We start from the raw sequence: 21018 nt of genomic DNA on the forward strand, positions 1-21018 counted from the left end.
TCGATCGCGATGTTGGAGGACAAAGCAATGATGTTGTCTTCAATAAAGGAAAGGCGTTCTTAAGACACATAGCCACGGGTCAGACCAAGAGGATGGGGATTCGAGTGAAGAAAATCTATAAACTAGGGGTAGATGATTGTGCTGCATTGAGTTCGAAAGTAGAATTGGTGCAAAGCCAAGACATTGGTGAGTTATGGCATAGGCAGTTGGGCCACTTGCATCATGGGGCCTTGAAGATAATGCAGCATACCTCTACCAGACTTCCCAAAGGTAAACTTGAGCAAGTGGACACATGCAAAGGTTGTACCTTGGGAAAGTATGCAAAGTCTTCCTTTCATGATCGAGACAGTCGAGCTGAAGCGATCTTAGAACGAGTTCATACTGATTTGTGTGGACCATTCTTGACAGCATCCACCGTGAAGCAAAGGTATTATGTGATTTTCATTGATGATTTTTCTCGTAAATGCTGGATTTATTTAATGCAGAAGAAGGATCAAACCTTCTCACAGTTTTGTAAGTTCAAAGCTTTGGTTGAGAAAGAGTCAGGGAAGAAGATCAAAGCCTTGAGAAGCAACAATGGTGGAGAGTATGTCTCTCAAGAGTTTAAGGACTTCTGCGTAGTGTAAGGAATTAAACGGGAGTTTACGACACCTCATAACCCACAGCAGAATGGGGTGGCCGAGAAGAAGAATAAAATGATTGTGGGGGCAGCTCGGGAAATGTTGCATGACCAAGGGCTACCACTTCATTTGTGTGCTGAGGCATGCAACACAGTGGTCTATTTGCAGAATAGAAGCCTGCATCGCATACTTGGGATGAAGACACCAAAGGAAGCTTTCTCTGGGAAGAGACCAGATGTGGGTCACTTCAGGATCTTTGGCTCATCGGTATATTTCCAAGTGACCAAGGATGCCCGAAAGAAACTTGAGCCGATAGCAGAGTTGGGGATACTTGTGGGGTACACTATACACCCCACAACTAACGAGTGTACTTGCCTACCAGTCGAAGCACAACGGTTCGTAAAGATCTCAAGCTTGATGAGTAGAAGGCCATGCAAGTTTCCCTTGAGAGGGAGCTCCAACTACAAGCTGTGGAGGAACTTTTGGTTCCTAAGGAGGAGGAGCCTCAAACTGATGTGGTGCAACCACATGCAGAGGTTCCAGGAGTGGAGACATCCACTCAAGCAGAGTCTTCTAGAGAGGGATGGAAGCGCACAAGAGAAGCTGACAGATTGTTGTCGGATGCGAGAGAGAATGTGGGAGAACCATCTTCTCAGCGCAGACAGAGGAGGTCACCTGAGAGGTACACTGGTTACATGGCCCTTGTTGGGGAATGTGTTGAGACCAAGCCATCTTCCTTTGAGGAAGCAGTGCAACAGTCGATTTGGGTTGATGCTATGGTGGAGGAGTATGACTCCATAGTTCGAAATAGTGTTTGGGATGTGGTTCCAAGACCAGAGAACAAGTCAGTTGTGAGTTCCCGTTGGCTTTACAAGGTAAAGCAAGCTGTTGATGGTAGTGTGGAGAAACATAAGGCAAGATTTGTTGCTCGTGGTTTCTCACAGGTTGAGGGGATCGACTATGATGAGACTTTTTCTCCTATAGCAAGGTACTCATCTATCAGATCGATGTTGGCACTATCAGCACAAATGGGTTGGAAGATTCATTAGATGGATGTGAAGACTGCATTCCTCAATGGCAAGATTAAGGAAGAGGTGTACATAGAGCAACCGGAAGGTTTTGAGACCTTCGATCGTGAGTCACATGTGTGCCGACTCAAGAGAGCTTTGTACGGGCTGAAGCAAGCACCTCGTGCTTAGTACACCAGGATCGAAAACTACTTCACCGGGTTGGGCTTCACAAAAAATGAAGCAGATGCGAACCTGTACGACATCATGGTAAAAGGTAAGCAGTTGATCATTGTTCTTTATGTTGATGATCTCATATTAACAGGTGATGATCAGTTGACCATGTCTTGCAAGGAGGACCTTGCAAGAGAATTCGAGATGAAAGACACGGGTCTCATGCACTACTTCCTTTGCATGGAAGTGTGGCAGAAGGATGGGGAGTTGTTTGTGTCTCAGGGCAAGTATGCCAATGAGATACTCAGGAGATTCCACATGGAAAAGTGCAAGCCCATGCAAACTCCTCTAGCAGGTAACTGGAGGAAGGAGGATGCTACTTCAGGAGAAGTAGTAGAGGCTACTATGTATCGGCAGCTTGTGGGTTCACTGATGTATTTAGTGAACACACGACCATATTTGTGTTATGCGGTGAACCAACTGAGTCAAGCTATGGTTCAGCCTACCAAGACGTTTTGGAAGGCATCTAAGCATGTTTTGAGATATTTCAGAGGCACATCTCAATTTGGATTATGGTACAGATGGACAAAGGGAGTGAAGCTACAGGGCTTCACTGATGCAGATTGGGCAGGGAGTCCATTAGATCATAAGAGCACATCAGGAGGAATTTTCAACCTTGGGTCAGCTACAGTTTCTTGGTACAACAGGAAATAGAGGTTGGTTGCACTCAGCTCAGCAGAGGCTAAATACATGGCTGCAAGTTAGGCAACATGTGAGGTCATTTGGATGCGGAAAATTCTAGTTGGTTTGTTTGATCAGAAGATGGATCCAACTGTGATCTATTGTGATAATTAGAGTTGTATCAAACTCTCTGAGAATCCAGTATTTCATGACAGGTCCAAGCACATTGACATTCGGTATCATCATCTCAGTGACTGTGTGGCAAGGATGATCATGTTGTTGCAGTATATTTTGATCGAGGATCAAGATGCTGACATTTTGACTAAGGCATTGTCAAAGTGTAAATTCGAGTTCCATAGAGACAGGATCAAGGTGGCAGATAACCCCTTTCTTGTTGAGAGGGAGTGTTGAAATGTGGCAACAAGAATATTTCAATTTTAATTTGTCCTTGAATTAAAATTCGAATTTAGTCTCACCAGCTGCCTGAAAAATAATTAATTAATTCATCTTGAGTTAATTAGTTGGAGAAATTCAAGCTAGAAGTCTTTGTGAAGTCATGCAACAGTTATCCCTTAAATTAAGGAGATAAGGATGAGTTGTATTTGAGTTGTAATTAGTTAGCTTAGTGAACTGGGTTAAGTCCAATTAAATAAGTTCCAAACAGTTTGAGGAACTAATTGTGAGTTCAGTTAGTTAATGCATGCATGCATCAAACTAGTGTACTCCAAATAACTGAAGATTCTCTCATAAATAACTCATGCATGTTAGTTCAGACAAAGACCCAGTTGGGATTAAAGGCAGGGACAGTGTACTATCAGTTGCAAGAATTTTCCTATGAGAAAATCTCTTGCACACAGAAAGAATCCATTCCTTGAGATTTGCGCAGTTTTATAGTGTGCGAGATTAGTATCACACAAGGTTACAACTGGAACACCCAGGGAAAACAACGCAAGGAAATAGGAGGCTTAGAGGGCAGAGGAGAAGGCATATGAGCAGTCTATTTTGTCTATGAGCAGTGTGAAGGATTGTATTGAGAGTTGGATAGCTGTGAGAGCTAAAGCTGTGTGTAATCCTGAGATATTTCCACTTGTATGATAATACAAATAGCGGGGTTTTTAGCTGAGGCTTTCCCCTGAGTATTCTTCTGTGTTTCATGTGTATTGATTCTTCTTCTTTGTTATATGTGTTCCGCTTGATCTTTCTCAAATCTATTAAGCTTCCACAAGTTTGATTGTAGAAGTAGATTAAGTATTTTGCTTTAGTTATATTGCATAATCAGGTTAATGTACACTCAGAATTTCTACATTATTCAGATCTATCCCAAAAGGCTGACAACTAATAGAATTGACTAAATAAGATGTTGATTCTAAGGCAGAGTCGAGTTGTGTCTCTTTGGGCTTTGTCTCCTCCAATTTCCTCTGAAGGTAGTTGATCTCATCATTTTGTTGTTAAATCAGGTTCTTATGCTTTAACATAATCTCCATGGTTGTGGAGAGCCACCATGAGTTGATTTTTCCTCACACTAAATGTCATGTACATTTCCTAGAGTTGCCATAGCTCTTCCTCTATTGCCTCTTTTCTTGTTACTTGCCCTTACTTGGATCTTTCTTGTGCTTCCATCTCACCATCCTCTTCCTTGCTCTGCCTATGTAGTGATGGTTGTGAACATACTGACAAAGTATCATGTATTATCACCCAAGCTCTGTGGAATCCTCTATTATCCCTATCAGTCGATGACTAGAAAAAAGTACTAGGAGTACATGCATATTTATCTATGCTACATCTACCTTGAAATATTTTCTCCATCAATCTGGGTGGGTCTAAAGGCATTGCTACTAGGCTTACATGGGCAAAGTACCTTTGCTAGTTCTTTGCATAATTACTCGCTGAGTTAATGTGACATTGCTTCTTGGTCGATCCTTTGTTTCCCTAGGTGATTAATACATTTGCAAGTTCAAGCAGTAGGTGTATTGTCTCAGTTTCCTCGCATCAATTAATGGGGGGTGTCCAACAATTATTTAATGAAGTGGATGCATGAGTTCGGTCACCACATGACACAAACACCATCCCATTTGTCTCAATATTTCTATAATTCATAAAATCGAACATTCCTCCTAATAGATCACTCTCTCTTGCTTCTTCTTTCTTGCGAGTCAGAATAGAGAAGGGTAAGGTTCTTTTAGGAGGGTCATGAAACCGGGAGAAAAAACATGGATCTATCCACCCACAAGGTTCCATAGCTACTCCTTGTTGCTATATTTATCATATTGTATGCCTTAATATTTAAGTCTCTAAGTCTATAAAGACCTAAAATGCTTTATAATCTAAAAGTGGTAATAGCTTATGAAAGATCCTTTCATGGATTTGGAGTAATTTTATCTCTTAAAAAGTTGCGTTAAGATTCAAATGGCATAACATTATTGAAATTCCTATTACGATAATTTCTGAATTGAAAAATATCTTATCAGCCAAACATACCATTCCACCTAATTATATGATGGTTGTGTTAGATTTTATTTTATTTTCAAACGAGCTTTCAGAATTTTGCGAGTTTCACTATCAAAGCATGAGAGTTCATTTTCGAAATCCCGGAGATTAATGGTGGCTAGGAGCATAAAATGCTTTACAGGCGATATCTTGACCTCATTCATTGGTGACTTGAAATTTTCGATCTCTGTATTTCTTCTTTTGCGTGGATCAAGACAGCGTCGAAGATTTCGGAGAAAGGCTCATATTCAGCAAACCCCATTGCAATGTAGAAGGCAGTAAATTTTATCCTCATTAAGCTGATATTTGCAGAGCACAACGACGATGAGAACGAAAATCCGTTCACCCGGTGCAAATTTATCATCATGCCTTTACAAATCCCGACTGCCGAAAATTTCCCCAGCAATATGTGCATGCAAATTGTTGGAGATTTCTGAAATCCCATATATCCGCAGCGGCAGAGAACCAGATTTAGCAGTGATAAATGACTCAAAGTGGTTTTCATCTATTCCGCCTTCAGAATGGCTGGAACCCTTTTCAGATGTCTCGGATTTGATTGAATCGCCTCGCAACTTAAAACCCTCACCCTGGATTGAAAGGGTTTGTGATATTTTAGAACATTCTTACGCTGTGGAGAGCGCCCTAGACGAGTTCTGTTCCAAATATTTCGTCCGGCTCTCGCCACAATTTGTTTCGTATGTGCTGAGAATGACTAAAATTCAGAAAGTCCCCAAACTTGCATTTAGGTTTTTCAACTGGGCAAGTAGGCAATATGGCTATCAGCATAAATTGGCTTCTTATGTTGCCGTGATCGAATCCCTGGGGGCTGTTAAGGATGTTGAGAATATACGTATCGTTGCCGCGGCGATGAAAGCAAACAGGTCTAGATTTCAGTTAACAGCTTCTGCCTGTAATATTTTGATAAAGAACTTTGGTAGGGCTGGGATGGTGGACGAAACATTAGATATCTGGCATGCCATGAAGGAATATGGGATTGAACCTGACATTTTTACTTATAATTGTTTAATTGATGGTCTGGTCAACGCTGAATGCACTGAAGCAGCTGAGAAGGTTTTTGTAACAATGAATCAGGGTAGAGTTTCTCCTGATGTAATAACTTATAATATGCTTATCAAGGGGGTTTGTAAAGCTGGAAGAGTGGAAGCAGCCATTGAGTATTTTCGTCAAATGGAGATTGTGAACTGTTTTCCTGATGAGATAACCTTTGTAACTCTTATCCAAGCTTTTCATTCCGAGCGCAGGTATGACAGGACTTTGTCTCTATTCCAGGAAATGATAGATAGAAAGTTAAGAATTCCTCCTCATGCATACAATCTTGTAATTTGTGGCCTCTGTAATGAAGAGAAAGTAAATGAGGCTCATAGGCTTCTGGATGATATGTTGAACAAAGGGTACATTCCCAATCTAGCAATTTATACAGCCCTGATTGATGCATTTTTCAAAGTTAATAACAAGGATCAAGCCCTGGTACTTTTGAAACAAGTTGAGAATAAGGGTTACAGGCTGGACAAAGTTACATGCAGCACGGTTATTAATGGACTTTGTAAAGTCGGTGAAGTGGAAAAAGCTCAAGAATTTTTAGGACAGTCGAGGGAAATTGGTCTCGATGTTAATGCTTTTTCTTATTGTTCCATTATTGACGGGCTGGGTAAAGCTGGCAAAATAAAGGAAGCGGAAGAAGTGTTTGAAGAAATGTTAGAGAGGGGATGTGTGCGAAATGCGCACTGCTTCAATGCGTTTATCGACGGGCTTTGCAAGGCAGCAGAAATGGATACTGCCATGGCAGTTTTACGGGATATGGAGAAGGAAGGTTGTGAACCGACAGTTTACACTTACACCATATTGATTGACGGGCTTTTCAAATCACACAAATCAGAGGAGGCCTTAAAGCTGTGGGATGAGATGATTGATCGGGGTATCACTCCCACTGCAGTGTCATTTAGAACACTTTCAAATGGTCTTTGTCTCTCTGGCAAGGTGACTAGAGCCTGTAGAATATTGGATGAAATGGCTACAATGGGTGTGGTTCTTGATACTGCATATTTTGACATGATCAATGTCCTTTGCAAAGCTGGCCGTGTGGAACAGGCATGCAAGTTAGCAGATGGAATTATAGACAGGGGTCGTGAAATTCCTGGAAAAGTACGTTCTATATTCATTAATGCTTTGCGAAAGGCCGGGAAGATAGATTTAGCTCTCAAACTGTTACACAGTAGAATTGGCATTGGTTACAATGTGTTCAGAAGCGTAAAACAACGAGTGAAGTTCATAACATTGCTTGAACCTGACACATAGATGTGTTGGTTATATTCTTTTCTATTGATCCAATGTGATGTTTTGAAGACCTTCGATGGCACAGGTATTTTGGCAATTTCTATCACATGTATGGGTATAATATGTTACATTGCACAGGGACCAGTAATTTAACCAAACCGAGCAAGGTTTTGGGGGCTGTCCACATGATGCTCAGTGAAGTTAATTTATATCTGATATCCATAACGGAATTCTGTGTTTCTTGCTGATGAATATATTGAAGCTTAACATGTGGTTGGAATCTTATCAGTTATATGATTCTGGTTGTTTGAGAAAGTTTCTTCAATAAATCCTATGGCAGAGTTTAGCAACTCGAAACGAAATTACAGACAAGTCCCTGCTGTCAAAGTGATCAGAGTAGTGCTGCAGATACTATTTTAATTCTAACTGTGAAATTGAGATACTATCTTGGCAAGGTCAGTCAATATCTTGTCATCAGTCAACCCTTACATTAAACCCCCAGAAAGAAGGGCCAGCATACCAAATGAGGGGCCAATTTCATTAAGAGGAATCCCCAGGTATAGATTACTGCTGCCTCATTTTAGGCATTCTATGCCCTTTGATGGAGGGCATTCAATTGCCATTTCCAGATAAATATGGTGGCATTCAAAATGTATATTGTCATTCTTATTTCTATTTATATTCCTCATTATTGGTGATTATCTCATTTAGGAAATTATTTATAGTTATTGTAAATAAAACAATGTATTATTTGAATTATTGTCAATGCAAAGCTAAATTAATCTGCATCAAGTTGAACTGGGCCCAAAGGTTCAGACTTCCATGTGTGCAGAAATGATGATCAGATGTGGCCTTTCACTGTGCTGGATGGCAGTGCAAAGCCAAAATCTGTATTCAATTTCACACCCAATTTTTGTGCTGTTGGATTCCTCTCTCATTACCCAAAGCAACCATCAAAGAGTGGTCTGATATTTTGTTACTATTTGTATCTCCTATTATTGATGATAGCATTCTTATTTAGTAAACTATTTGCAGTCTGGAATATGTCTGGCAATTGCTTTTGAAACCAAACCAATCTGCATGAATTTGAACTCAGCCCAAAGTTTTAGGTCCCCATGCATCCAGGAATGATGGCTGGACGTGGCAATCCACTGTATTTACTGGTGTCCCCAAGGCCTAGATCTGCATTCAGTTTCTTCTGTCCTGTTGGATTCCCTGTCAATGTCTAAAGCTTATCTTTGAGATTGTTTTAGTGAGGTGCATAAGAAGCAACGGTTCTCTAATTAATAAACAGGGGCTTTTTGAACAGGCACTTCAATGTGTTGATTCTTATAAAAAAGGTAAGAAAGTTTGAATGCAATTTTTTTCAAGTCCTTCAGATAAGATGCTGTCCCTTTTCGTTTCTCCAAGGATGTCTGTCACCACTACGCAGATCTGGGAGCTCCTTAAATGCTGGAGGTGGGGACAATCCAAATTGAGGCTTGGATTGTGAAATGGATGATCGTGTTCATGGAAACTGTTGATTCAGCCTCTTTAGATCTGGCCTAATGGATTGATTTGCTTGTAATTACGCTTCATGACTACACAGGATGGATTCACATCATTGGAATGAGTCATGACTACATTGAGTTTATTACAACAGTTTGGGACACTTAACATAGATACAAGAACTAGCAAACATCATTATATAAACGTTCCAATCATTATAATTGCATTTTTCGTATCTTCAACCATTTACATCTGTGGAAAACCAAATATGATTATGTAGACTAGTCTCCAACTATGACTCCCCTCCTCGTTGTGGAAAACCTTCAGCATTGGCCGGTGTGCAAACAATGTTTCCACCGGTCGTGGAAAACTTTTCAAGTCGTCCATTCAAATAAACCAGAAGCCATCATTTACATTCTTCCTAAGATGACTATGCGGAAAAAGACATCATATCCTAAAATTCAATTTACCAAAACCCCCATTCAATCAGAATGAAGCTTTATGCAGAGTATAATTTCGTCGAATTTAAATGTTTTTATTATTTCACAGAAGTGGTATTTCACAGTGAGAAAATGGTTTAATTTATAAAATATATAAATTCAAAAACAAAATATCATATATATATGAGGAGGAAGGAAGTATTCAACCATCTATATATATATAAAAGGAGGAAGTATTCGACCATAAAAAAATAAATGTCATAGTAATTTTAACATTTCTAGTTAATTCTAACATTTCAAGTGTTGGTTTATTTAATAGTTTACGAATTACTAGAATATATGAGTTACGAACATAATTCTTAATTCTAATCTTTCCAGTGTTGGTTTATTTAATAGTCTATGAGTTACTAGAATATATTTTATTTTATCACATTTTAAATTAAATTTAAAAGCAAAAATGTATGGGGCACACATTGTATGTAAATGTTTGTACCATTTACATGTCACCTCAATTCAAAAATAATAAAAGGTTAAAAGTAATTGAGTGGAGAGACATTCTTTAAGTCAGTATGGTAAAGATGACTAGGTCAAAATAAAATAAAAATAAACTAGAAAACAAAATAAAATAAAAAATTGAATATGATGATGATAAGGAGGTTGGTAGTGGGAAAAATGTTTTGGCAATGAGAACGGATGTGAGTAAGGGCCAGACAATCCAAGAGAAAATGTTTTTATCTTCTACTCTTTTAGTATGGTAGAGAAGGCATATTATTTCGTCCCAAGGTATCTTGGTAATAGACCAATGGCCTGTTTCACTCCAGGGCTCATGATAATTAGTTCTATCACTCCAAGGTTCATGAGAATTAGTTCTAATCTTTGCAATATTGTTATCTTCTTAGCACTTGTTAACACATAAAGGTTAAGACATAAAGGTAATTCTGGTTAGAAAGCATGGGGTTGATTGCCTCCTTATAGTATCTTAACTTTCTTTTACCCTCTAACTCCTTATCACTCCACAACTTATCCTTAAATTTGGAAGTAATGGTGTTTTTAATATTATCCTTGTTCCCTAAGATGATTTCCTCCTTTATCCCCCAATGGTTGAACCATGACTTAGCATTTTTATGCCACCCTAGCTTGAGCCGAAGGTGGTTTTGACTAGAGTTAGAAGCAATTTTTGGGAGTTTCTTGGCTTCCATGTTGTACAACTTCTTACACATCAAATACCTAAACATAGCCATGCATTCAATGGGGGAAAGGCTAGCTTCAATCAAGACAATAGGGTAGGCAGCATTGCCCTTAATCTTGAGGTTGTAGGCTATGAATTGCTTTTGGATCATTTCAATCTTTCTCCATGAATCTCTAGATAGACTGCAACCCCACACCTCACATCCATATAAAATAACAAGGGTGACGAGAATCCGAAAAGGAACTTTTTTTTTACTCCAAAGCCAAAGATCAATCATCTTACAATTGTTTTTAATTTCATAGTAAGTTTTCCGACCTCCTATAATCTCAATGCTATAGTTCCAGTTGAGTTGATGGTGGATGTCAATACCTAAATATTTGTAAGAAGAAACATTTTTTTACTCCAAACCCAAAGATCAATCATATTACAATTGTTTTCAATTTCATAGTAAGTTTTCCAACCTCCTATAATAATTTTCTCAATGCTATAGTTATATTTGAGTTGATGGTGGATGTCAATACCTAAATATTTGTAAGAAAAACATTCTCTAAGTAACTGTTATCATAAATGAAATTATCATAGGAGACCTTTTTAGATTTAATAATCGTAACTTTAGTCTTGTAACAGTCATACCCATCTTGGAACAGTAATCATGGAGGGTTTTAAGTTGCTTGACGAGATCGTTAGGACTCCTGGCAAGAAGAATGATATCATTAGATTTAATAATCATAACTTTAGTCTTGTCAGTATTAACAATCATACCCATCTTGGAGCAATAATCATGGAGGGTTTTAAGTTGCTTGTCGAGATCGTTAGGACTCTTGGCAAGAAGAACGATATCATCAGCATAAAGGAGAAGAGTAATGAATATACCAGCGAGTTTGGGTCATTCCTCAAGCTTGTCAATGTAAATACCAAAAAGGGTAGGGGATAAGGGACACCCTTGCTTAACACTGATGTTGCATTTAATTTCAATAGACTAACCCTAAGTCGTCTTAAGCTTGGCAATAACATTCCTGTATAATCTAATAACAACGACCCTTAACTCAACAACCTTAAGTCAAGAGGAATTTCCATAACTTCTCTTGGGGAACCATGCCCAAAGCTTTTCTAAAGTCAACAAAACAACAAAAGAAATCAATTTTGCTATTATGATAATCCTTCGTGATGGTCCTAAGAGTGACAACATGGTCTCTTGGTGATAACTATTAATAAAACATTTTGCTTCTATCAAATTACATAAAAATAAAAATAAAATATAAAATTAATGATAATAAAACATTTTGTCTCTGTCAAATTACATTTACATAAAAATAAAAATAAAATATAAAATTAACAATAAATTCTATCAAATTACATAAAAATAAAAATAAAATATAAAATTAATGATAATAAAACATTTTGTCTCTGTCAAATTACATTTACATAAAAATAAAAATAAAATATAAAATTAACAATAAATCAGTGTAGATCCATTTTAATTCGAGGGATCAAAATTTTAAAATACAAAACTCCATTAAAATAAAAATAAAAATAAAAATAATCCTTCTTAACACTTGGTAAATCCAAACTTAAAATAAATCTAAATTAATTAGATAAAAAGCCGATGACACCTGTGCTACTCAACTTATTTGAATGCCAATCCACTGAAAAATAGAAATAGTGATGGTAAACAAAGACTTCCTAACCTGTTGTTAGGTTTTGGAACTTCGTAAGATATCTAAGCATGGGAGGTAAATGAAGTGGGTGAAGTTCACCGTGGGAATGTGGGTCACGAGTTTCCACAAAATAGATTCTCAACGAGGCATGAAACGGCTTGACTAAACATGAATACCTATTGGCATATGGGAGCTTTCACCGTAACGTTTACGGAATATAAAACAGTGATTCAAATTGGATGTTTGACTAAATGAAGCTTCTTGATAGGATAGGATACAATTTACGACGAAACTTCAAATACAGTTTATTTTTTTATTTATTTATTTATTTAATATAAATTTTTTCTTAAATTGATAAATACATTTATCGTTTACAAAAGATTTTTTGGCGAAGATCACATGAAATATCATTTGTCAACGCGTTTCGAACCAACGAGTGTGATTAATCATCAGGGTAATGAACCACACTGGTTGGTTCAAAACGCGTGGACAAATGGTGTTTCATGTGATCTTAGCCGAAAAATCTTTTGTAAACTTGTTATGGATCACAAAAGCCTCAACTCTACTACATTTATCGTTATAATTTTTTATTTTCTTAATTGCGCACAAAAACCAAATATCATTATGTAAACGTTCCAATCATTATAATCTTTCTCACGAACAATTAATAAATACATGTACAATTATAATCATCTTATTCTTATAATCTTTCTCACGAACAATTAATAAATACATGTACAATTATAATCATCTTATTCTTTTTTTTCCCTTATCTTAAATCATTTACATAAGTAGAAAACAGGATATTATTAAGTAAATGTTCTAATCATTATTATTTTTTTTTACAAATAATTAATAAAGGTTAGTTTAATTTATATACGAAATAACTTTTTTTATGACTATTTTTTTGGTTAATTTTAATCAAAATCTAACAAAATTTTTTAAAAACTTAAATTTAAATTATTTAATCTGTATAATTCGAATGCTTTAAATATTTTTCAAAATACTGAATCTATTTATACATTTAAAAATATATTTTAAATAATAAAAAAATCTTGAAATTGTATTACTAAATTTTAATAAATTCCAATAAAAACTATTTCACTTCGATATTAAACTACACAGTTTAAAAAAATATATATATATATATACATCATTATAATCTCCTCTTTTTAAATCTTAAATCATTCGCATATGTAGAAAACCAAATATCATTATACAAACGTTCCAATCATTGTAATCGTTTTTTCGTATCTCCAATCATTTCGTTTGTGGAAAAGCAAATATGATTATGTAGGCTACTCTCCCACTATGACTCCCCTCGTTGTGGAAAATCATCCTTTGTGGAAACAATGTTTACAGCTGTCGTGGAAAACTTTTCAAATCGTCCATCCAATAAACGAGGACCCATCATTTACATTCTTTCTAAGATGACTATGTGGAAAAATACATATCATATCATAAAATTCAATTTAATCGAATTAAACCAACCAAAAAAACCCATTCAATCAGAATGAAGCTTTATCCAAAGTATTAATTTCGTCAAATTTAAATGTTTTTATTATTTCACAGAAATAGTATTTCACCGTGAGAAAAAAGTTTAATTTACAAAATATATAAATTCAAAAACAAAATATTATATATATATGAGAGAATGGTTTAATTTATAAAATATATAAATTCAAAAACAAAATATTATATATATATAAAAAGAGGAGGAGGAAGGAAGTATTTGATCATAAAAAGAATAAATATCATAGTAATTCTAATCTTTTAAGTGTTGGTTCATTTAATAGTTCATGAATTGCTAAAATATGTTAGTGAAGATATTTGATATACTTGAGGGTTTTCATGTATTATGGTTATTGGTAAGAAATGTCAAATTGAAAATCACCAATAAATTAATTGTAAAATGACTTATAAAATAGAAAATAAAGCAAAAAATATGATCTAATACTTTCATAAAGATTAATTAATAATAATATTCATCAAATAATTTTAAAGGTTTAGAATAATGATGATTAATTAATAATATTATTGATCAGATAATTTTAAAGGTTTAGAATAATGATGAAAAAAGTCAAATAAGAGTTAGAAAAAACTATATTGATTGGATGTTAGATTTTAGCTTAAATGCTAGGTGATAAAAGAGTGGATGGAGTAGAGAGTAAAGATGATATAGTTTTTAGACAACTTTTTTTTATTTATGGAAGTTGGAATTTGGATTAGTCCAAATAAGTCAATTCAGGTGGTGAAAACCATCTCTACTACTAAATGTAAGAAAATCTATTTGTAAAGAATAATGAAGGTATGATCATGATCATAGTTGATTTTAATATTCTCTCTAGAAAGGTTAAGAAATACACATAAATGACCTTTATAGGAAGGTTTCATGTAAATCAATATATGAAGAAAGGATTACTAAATGGAGGGAATACCAATAAGGTAGAAAGCATACATATTCCCTTCTTTTGACAATGGCTCTCAGGGATTTCAACACTTTTCTTTTTTAAAATAGCTATAGATAATTTGAAAGTAATGACAATTTATTAATTGAATCCATGTTTCAATTTATTATGGGGTACATCTCCAAACATTCAATATAGTTTTAGTTTCCATATAAACCTATAGAATTCTAGAGTGAAATATATTTTTGTGTCATTAGGGACAAACTTCTTAAACATATATATGCCTGCCTAAATTCTCCCAATAAAATTGTTGCCAAGATATGCATCGAAGTTTATGTGAATGGAGGTTTCTTTGGAATGTGTGAGTTGGGAAATTGAGGACAAAAAAGCATGGAGTTATTGTACAATCACAATGTTCCTTTCCAAGGTTTTTATTGTATATCCTATGGGCATCACAAAATCTCTTGTCAAGAGTAAATATTGGGAAAACAAATGAATAATCTATATGTGGATGATGTTAAACACTAAGAAGTAGAAAAACAATTAATCTTATGATACATCTCACATTTATTACTAACTAAATTATAAGGTGAAATAAGATTCATTTTTATTTTCATGTGGAAATTTTTAATTTGTAAATAGACTTTGTTACAATACCATAACCCAATAAGATGACTTATCAATACTACATGCCTAAAATACCAAAAAACAATAGCCTATTTTACAATCCAAACATATTTCTAACCATAATATCTCAGAACATATAATTAAAAAACATATTAAACAAATAAAATTATAAAATTATAAAACATTTTAAAAGAAGAATATATATAATATCAGGATTTTAATAAAATTGAAACAAAGAATATATGTGTATGAAATTTATATAAACAAAAATAAAGTTCTTTATTTTTAAGATAATTTCATTTATAGGATGTCAAAATTTGCATAGCCATTTTTAGAGTTTAGGATGAATTTTATAAGTAAAAATGTATAAAGTGCTTTGTCAGGTAAAGAAACCAAATGTACAAAGTGCTTTGTCTGGTAAAGAAACCAAATGTACAAAGTGCTTTTTCCAATAAAGAAACCAAGGTTGGGTTGTATGTGGATTATACATCATAAGAACCTTATAGAAATCACTACCCATGCCCATGGAGTGAAACCAATAAAAAAAGACTATTTGTCTAAACTTCTAAAATATGAAAAAAAATATGTAATCCTAGACTGCATAAGTGTTTACAATCCTATAAAACAAAAAGAAGGGGTTTGCAATCTAATAAACTCAATTAGGTTGGGGTGTATTTGGATTATAAATCATAAGAACCTTACAGAAATCACTACCCATGCCCATGGAGTGAAACCAATCAAAAAAGACTATTTGTCTAAACTTCTAAAATATGAAAAAAAATGTAACCTTAGACTGCATAAGTGTTTACAATCCTATAAAACAAAAAGAAAGGATTTGCAATCTAGTAAACCCAATTTGGTCAGTTTCATTGAACAACTAACTAGGCTTCATCTTCAAAAAAGGAAGGAAATAGTTTCATTGAACAACTAACTAAACTTCATCTTCAAAAAAAGAAAGAAAAGAGTTTCATTGAACAACTAACCAGGCTTCATCTTAAAAAAGGAAATTCATCCTCAGAGAGTGTTTGGTCATTCATTATGGCTAAAAGAGAGATGACAATCTCAAGCAATATATAACCAATTAAAGTACATAACATACACTTCAATTCCTTACCATTTATTAAAAAACAAAACATTTGAATATAATCATTAAAAATTACTCTGAGTACTAAAAAAACCAAAAAAGCCCTTTTAATTTAATATAATAATCTACAAATCATTTTAAATAAAATTAACATAATTCAAATCTAATCTATAAATATTATCATATAAAATAAATACTATCATATAAAATAAAATTAAAATAATTCAAATTCTACCCTGCAAGTTTAACATTGTAAATCCTAGCCAATCAATTTACCTTACTAAACAACTAAGACAAAATCATATGGACAACTAAACAATTTAATAACACAACATTTTTAAAACCCATAAAATCATATGGACAACAAAGTCATAGAAGCCAAAAAGAAAAGAGTGGAACTTGAGCAAGTGGTGAAAACCATCCTGCATCACTTCCACTCAGGTCCATGAACAAGATAAATATCATCTTCTCCACTCGATCACTTGAAAATTTCGTATTTGGCAATCAAAACCTTGGTAATCTCCTCGCACAAAACCTGCCAATCTTCACTCTGTTGTCGATTACTGTCAGGATGATATGCTACTATTGCTTTCTTCAGAGCAGCCTTCACATTTTCTGGGCTTCCCAATGGAAGCAGCACCTGTTTGGTCACATCTGGATGAGGACATTTTTCATAGATGTGTTTCAGCAATGACTCTGCGCTTTTCCCACCCTCCGACTTTACTGCGCTTATCTTTTCTTTCATTCTTTCTGCACTGCCCTTGCGGTTTTCTGCGTGTTCTCTGGCCTCCTGCTCAACTACTCCCTCTTGGTGTTTTCTCACAGCTTCAAAAGAATATATGTACCACTCAGAACTTGCAATCCGTGCAGACATAATGGTAAGTGCAATCTTGATGCTCTGAAAGTGGTAGGGATGGGCTTTCTTCTCCATTTTCAGAACAGAGGAATATGATTTCCCAAGCCTGTTCAGTGCAATAGCCTCGTTCTCCAAATTCTTTTCTTCTGTAACACGAAGGGAAGCTTTGAAATAATCTATAGCTTCCCAGATTATGTCCATATCGCCGCACATTGCCTTCTCCAGCAGCTCTTCCCCTTGAATGCGCGCCAGGATTGCTTCACACAGCGTTTGGTAATTGAAAACCTCTGTTTTCAAATCTGCTACTTGTTTCAGCACTTCCTTACCCATGGAAGCAGCACTCACAAGGGTTTCAGCTCGTTCAAGAGGTACATAACAGTCGCGCATTGCGTTCAAACATTTCTTGTAACCATCCCTGTCAGATAATTCTGTATTCGTCAGGGATTCAACGCCCCGTCGAAATATGAACTGTGCATGGATTTTATAAAGCATAGCGCCCATTCTTCTCCTCCCTGCCCACTCCGTTTTAGAGCTTTCCACGGTCTCGCAGAGAACTCTGAGGACGGGCTCAAAACTCGTGCAGTGATCACCGTAAAGCTGATCAGAAGACCACTGAACGATTTTGGAGATTGTGTCTTCAATCTGAGTTAACCACTGCTGTTCTTTCATTGCCAGGCTTCCATAATCTAAAGCATTGAAATAAAACTCTAGGCATCTGGTCATCCCGGATTTTGCAGCAGATAATGCAGAACCTGGTCCTCGTTTCTGTTTCCCTGCAATTTCTTCTTGATGATATATCCATTCGGTTTTTCCCCACAACCAATTTAAGGCACCCAAGTTTTTATAACATGAAGCTTTGTCATCCTCAGTGCCACCGACACCGAGGGCTTTTTCGTAGAATTCGTGAGCTTTCTGTAGCTTGTGGCGTGCCACAGAAGGCCCAAGGTTGCCTTTCGATACTTCCGTGTACAGGTTGTTTCCATTTTGTCTCAGAAGCTCGCACGATGATCTTGATTCAGTGTTGTTCGAAGTGGAATGATTCATTTTCTCTGCACCACTGAAGTGAACAGAATTCACTCTTAATTTAAACACCAACGTTGGATCTGTCACGCCGAAAACACCATATCAGTTGGAAAACACATACAAGGTAACTCCATTCATCAACTTCATTCTTAAATTCCAATTTATGACAAAAGGATGAAGACAGAGCATCAAGCCCTAGCATTTTAACGTTTCAGACTTGTGAAAGCCTCTTTACGTTGCATCCCTAAAGTTGTAACCCCAAATTTATGTTTTGGCTGTAATGTGAACAGAGCGGGTGTGCCTAAGGAGACTGCCATAGTCAAACAGTTCGAGCAGGCTCGCAGGAAGAATAGGAGCAAGTCCTTCTTCCAGCAGTATGCAGTTCAGAAAGAGGAAGAAAGCTGACATTCTTCCAGCAGACCGCCGAGCTTCCCAGACCCAGTGCGTTACAAAATTAAGGATGAAGACAAAGCATCAAGCTGGATTCAGCCACTCGGTATCTCGCGAGCTGAAGACAGAGAAACAGCGAATACCCATTCTGTCCTTCAAAACAGCATGTTGTTTTAATACAAACCCTGAAATAATAATTTCCCTTCAAAGGAGGGTGTATTCATATTCCATGCTCTGGATGTACAGACTTATGAAAATCCTGAAGCTTATAGACTTAAGAAAATCTTGAAGCTTGATAGCTGTAACCCAGATTGGTAAATCTTGAAGCTTGATAGCTGTAACCCAGATTGGTTCTGGCAACTGCAATTTTTGGTTTTAATGCTGAAATAGAATCCTCACCAAAAATAACCTTCTGAAAAAAGGTCTCTCAAGTATTTCAGAAGTTTCTCAAGTCCTAATATATGTTGTCTTTGAAAGTCAATCAAAATTAATTGGCCATCTCTTTGTTCATTGCTCAGTTTCAAAGGAAGTTTGACATGAATTCTTGTCTTACATGTTTCGTCTTCTTTTAATTTTTTTGAAAACTGCTTTTTTTACTGAAACACAAATATAGACAGTCATAAGAGTTTTCCCATCTTTATAACATGGGGTTTATGGAGAATAAGAAATAAATATATTTTTGAAAATCTTTTAGTTTCTAAAATTATAAGTTTTTTTAATGAATTTTCCAAGTCTAGACTTCCCCATGCTTTCAGATTGTCTAGTTTTCCCATTAATAATCAAACTATTTGGCAAGTTTTTTTGATAGAGCCTCTCAAGGAGGTGTGCCCTGGGGATGTCCTCATTATACTCCCTGGAAATAAGTCTTATCAGATTTAGGTTAACTGGGAACAGGGCACAAATATTAAAGCTGAGATCATAGCATGCTGGACTTTTCTTGCTTTCGCTATCAAATTCAATAAAAAGATCTTTCATTTACTAGTCTATAAAGATTCAATATACAATGGCCGACTCTCAGGTGTTTTTTTACAAGTACTCAATCTAAACTATTGCCGGGACAAGTTATTGGCGTTGAAGGAAAAGTTCCATTATCTCATTTTCCAACATATTTACAGAAAATGGAATACCTGTAAACACTGTTACACCCCTGATCTGTGTAGGCTTTCCTTTTTAATATATGTAATGAAGATTTGCTCATCAGAATTAGCTCTGCTTATAACAATGGCAATTGAATGAAAATAAATCATAAATACCAATCTACATAAAAAAGAAAAAGGCCGTGCAGAGACATGCCTTCTGATTTTAATACAAAATCAAAGAAGACAGGAAAACAATAAACCCTGAAATAATAATTTCTCATCAAAGAAGGGTATATTCATATTCTATGCTGGGGATGCAGAGACTTAAGGAAACGTACGAAATTTCTGAGATTCAGGTTGGATAACCACCGACTGGTTCCGGCAGCTGCGATTTCTGGCTCTAATCCTGAAAATTTATCAAATCGATTACATATATTTCACTGAACCCAAATATAATCTGTTTCAAAAATCTATGTTTAAACAATGATGTAAAGTACTGCAAATGATTGCTCCAAACAGACGGCTTGCCTGGACTGCTAATCTATACTTTACAGATAGAGGACTCTGCGCCAACCCTTTTTATTAAACACTGTTACACCCCTAATCTGTGTAGGCCTTTCGGCTTAATGTATGTGATGAAGATATGCTGATAAGAATTAGCTCTGCTTAAAAAAATGGCAATTGAATGAATTTAAATCATAAACACCAATCTACATAAAAACGAAGAAGGCCGTGCACATCAATCTGACACACATCTAACAAACTATCCTGAAAATCAACTAACTGACTGAAGAACAACACAAATTTTCAAACATTTATTACCGTATTTATTTCCAGGAGTATCTCATACATTTTTATGAGGGTTTTCTTGTACGGGTTATCGTCAAAATTGCTCAGATTTTTGTAGAAATTGATTGGAATTACAAGTTTGAGCCATAAACCCTCTGTAATTCCAATAACTAGAAATTTGTTGAAGATACTGAATTTATATACCATCAAAAATCTCAATTTAAACCACAAAAATGAAAATTTGACACATTATTCTTTTACGAAATTGTAATCTAAGAGTTAAGTTCCCAGAAAGAGAGGTGCCGTGTCAAATTTGCCTGATTGTACAAAGTGAACTCTACTATCATGAACTTGAACAGTGCAACAGTCATGGTCAATTAATTTTTATGTTCATCGAAGCCATCCCAAAGCTCAGAAATTAGGGAGAAATTAATTTTTATGTTCATCGAAGCCATCCCAAAGCTCAGAAATTAGGGAGAAAGGGAGCTGCAGTTGCCCGCAATTTGACTTTTTACAAAGTCAAGTCTATGTCGCGAAGTTGACCATTGCAACAACAGTCACAGTCCATTAATTTTATCTTTAGCGAAGCTAGACGAGCTTATTTCTCAAAGATTCTAAGCATGTCGCTTTTCAAACGCTCATTAATCCCGTGTTTCCTTTGATTAATGATATTTTATGATAATTAATTTTAATGTTTCTTTTCAATGATAAAATATATTTTAA

The 21018-nt window shown here is 35.6% G+C and overlaps 2 protein-coding genes across 5 annotated transcripts; one reads left to right on the forward strand and one right to left on the reverse strand.

Moving 5' to 3' along the window:
• Positions 1-5005: 5005 nt before the first annotated feature.
• LOC149257315 (Pentatricopeptide repeat (PPR-like) superfamily protein) lies at positions 5006-7965 on the forward strand. The gene has a single exon (XM_089413964.1). The coding sequence runs from the start codon at positions 5294-5296 to the stop codon at positions 7283-7285; it is 1992 nt and encodes a 663-aa protein (XP_089270090.1). The 5' UTR covers positions 5006-5293; the 3' UTR covers positions 7286-7965.
• An 8357-nt stretch (positions 7966-16322) lies between these two features.
• On the reverse strand, positions 16323-20753 carry LOC149257316 (uncharacterized). Of its 4 annotated transcripts, XM_089413976.1 has the most exons (4): positions 20329-20513; positions 20035-20168; positions 19845-19912; positions 16323-18117 (listed from the first exon to the last, which is right to left on the reverse strand). In XM_089413976.1, the coding sequence occupies exon 4, from the start codon at positions 18056-18058 to the stop codon at positions 16637-16639; it is 1422 nt and encodes a 473-aa protein (XP_089270102.1). In that variant the 5' UTR covers positions 18059-18117; positions 19845-19912; positions 20035-20168; positions 20329-20513; the 3' UTR covers positions 16323-16636. The 4 variants fall into 4 exon arrangements, with proteins under 4 accessions (XP_089270102.1, XP_089270099.1, XP_089270094.1 ...); XM_089413973.1 differs by lacking the exons at positions 20035-20168; positions 20329-20513 and adding an exon at positions 20613-20753; XM_089413968.1 differs by lacking the exon at positions 20035-20168.
• Positions 20754-21018: the final 265 nt, after the last annotated feature.

Source organism: Pinus tabuliformis, chromosome 6, assembly GCF_031772625.1.
Source record: "Pinus tabuliformis cultivar Carrire ecotype Pingquan chromosome 6, CPIR1, whole genome shotgun sequence".
Classification (NCBI taxonomy): domain Eukaryota; kingdom Viridiplantae; phylum Streptophyta; class Pinopsida; order Pinales; family Pinaceae; genus Pinus; species Pinus tabuliformis.

Bases quoted from the DNA above. Each gene is read 5' to 3' on its own strand.
- LOC149257316 (XM_089413973.1), bottom strand. From the start codon at position 18,058: ATGAATCATTCCACTTCGAACAACACTGAATCAAGATCATCGTGCGAG.
- LOC149257315 (XM_089413964.1), top strand. From the start codon at position 5,294: ATGAGAACGAAAATCCGTTCACCCGGTGCAAATTTATCATCATGCCTT.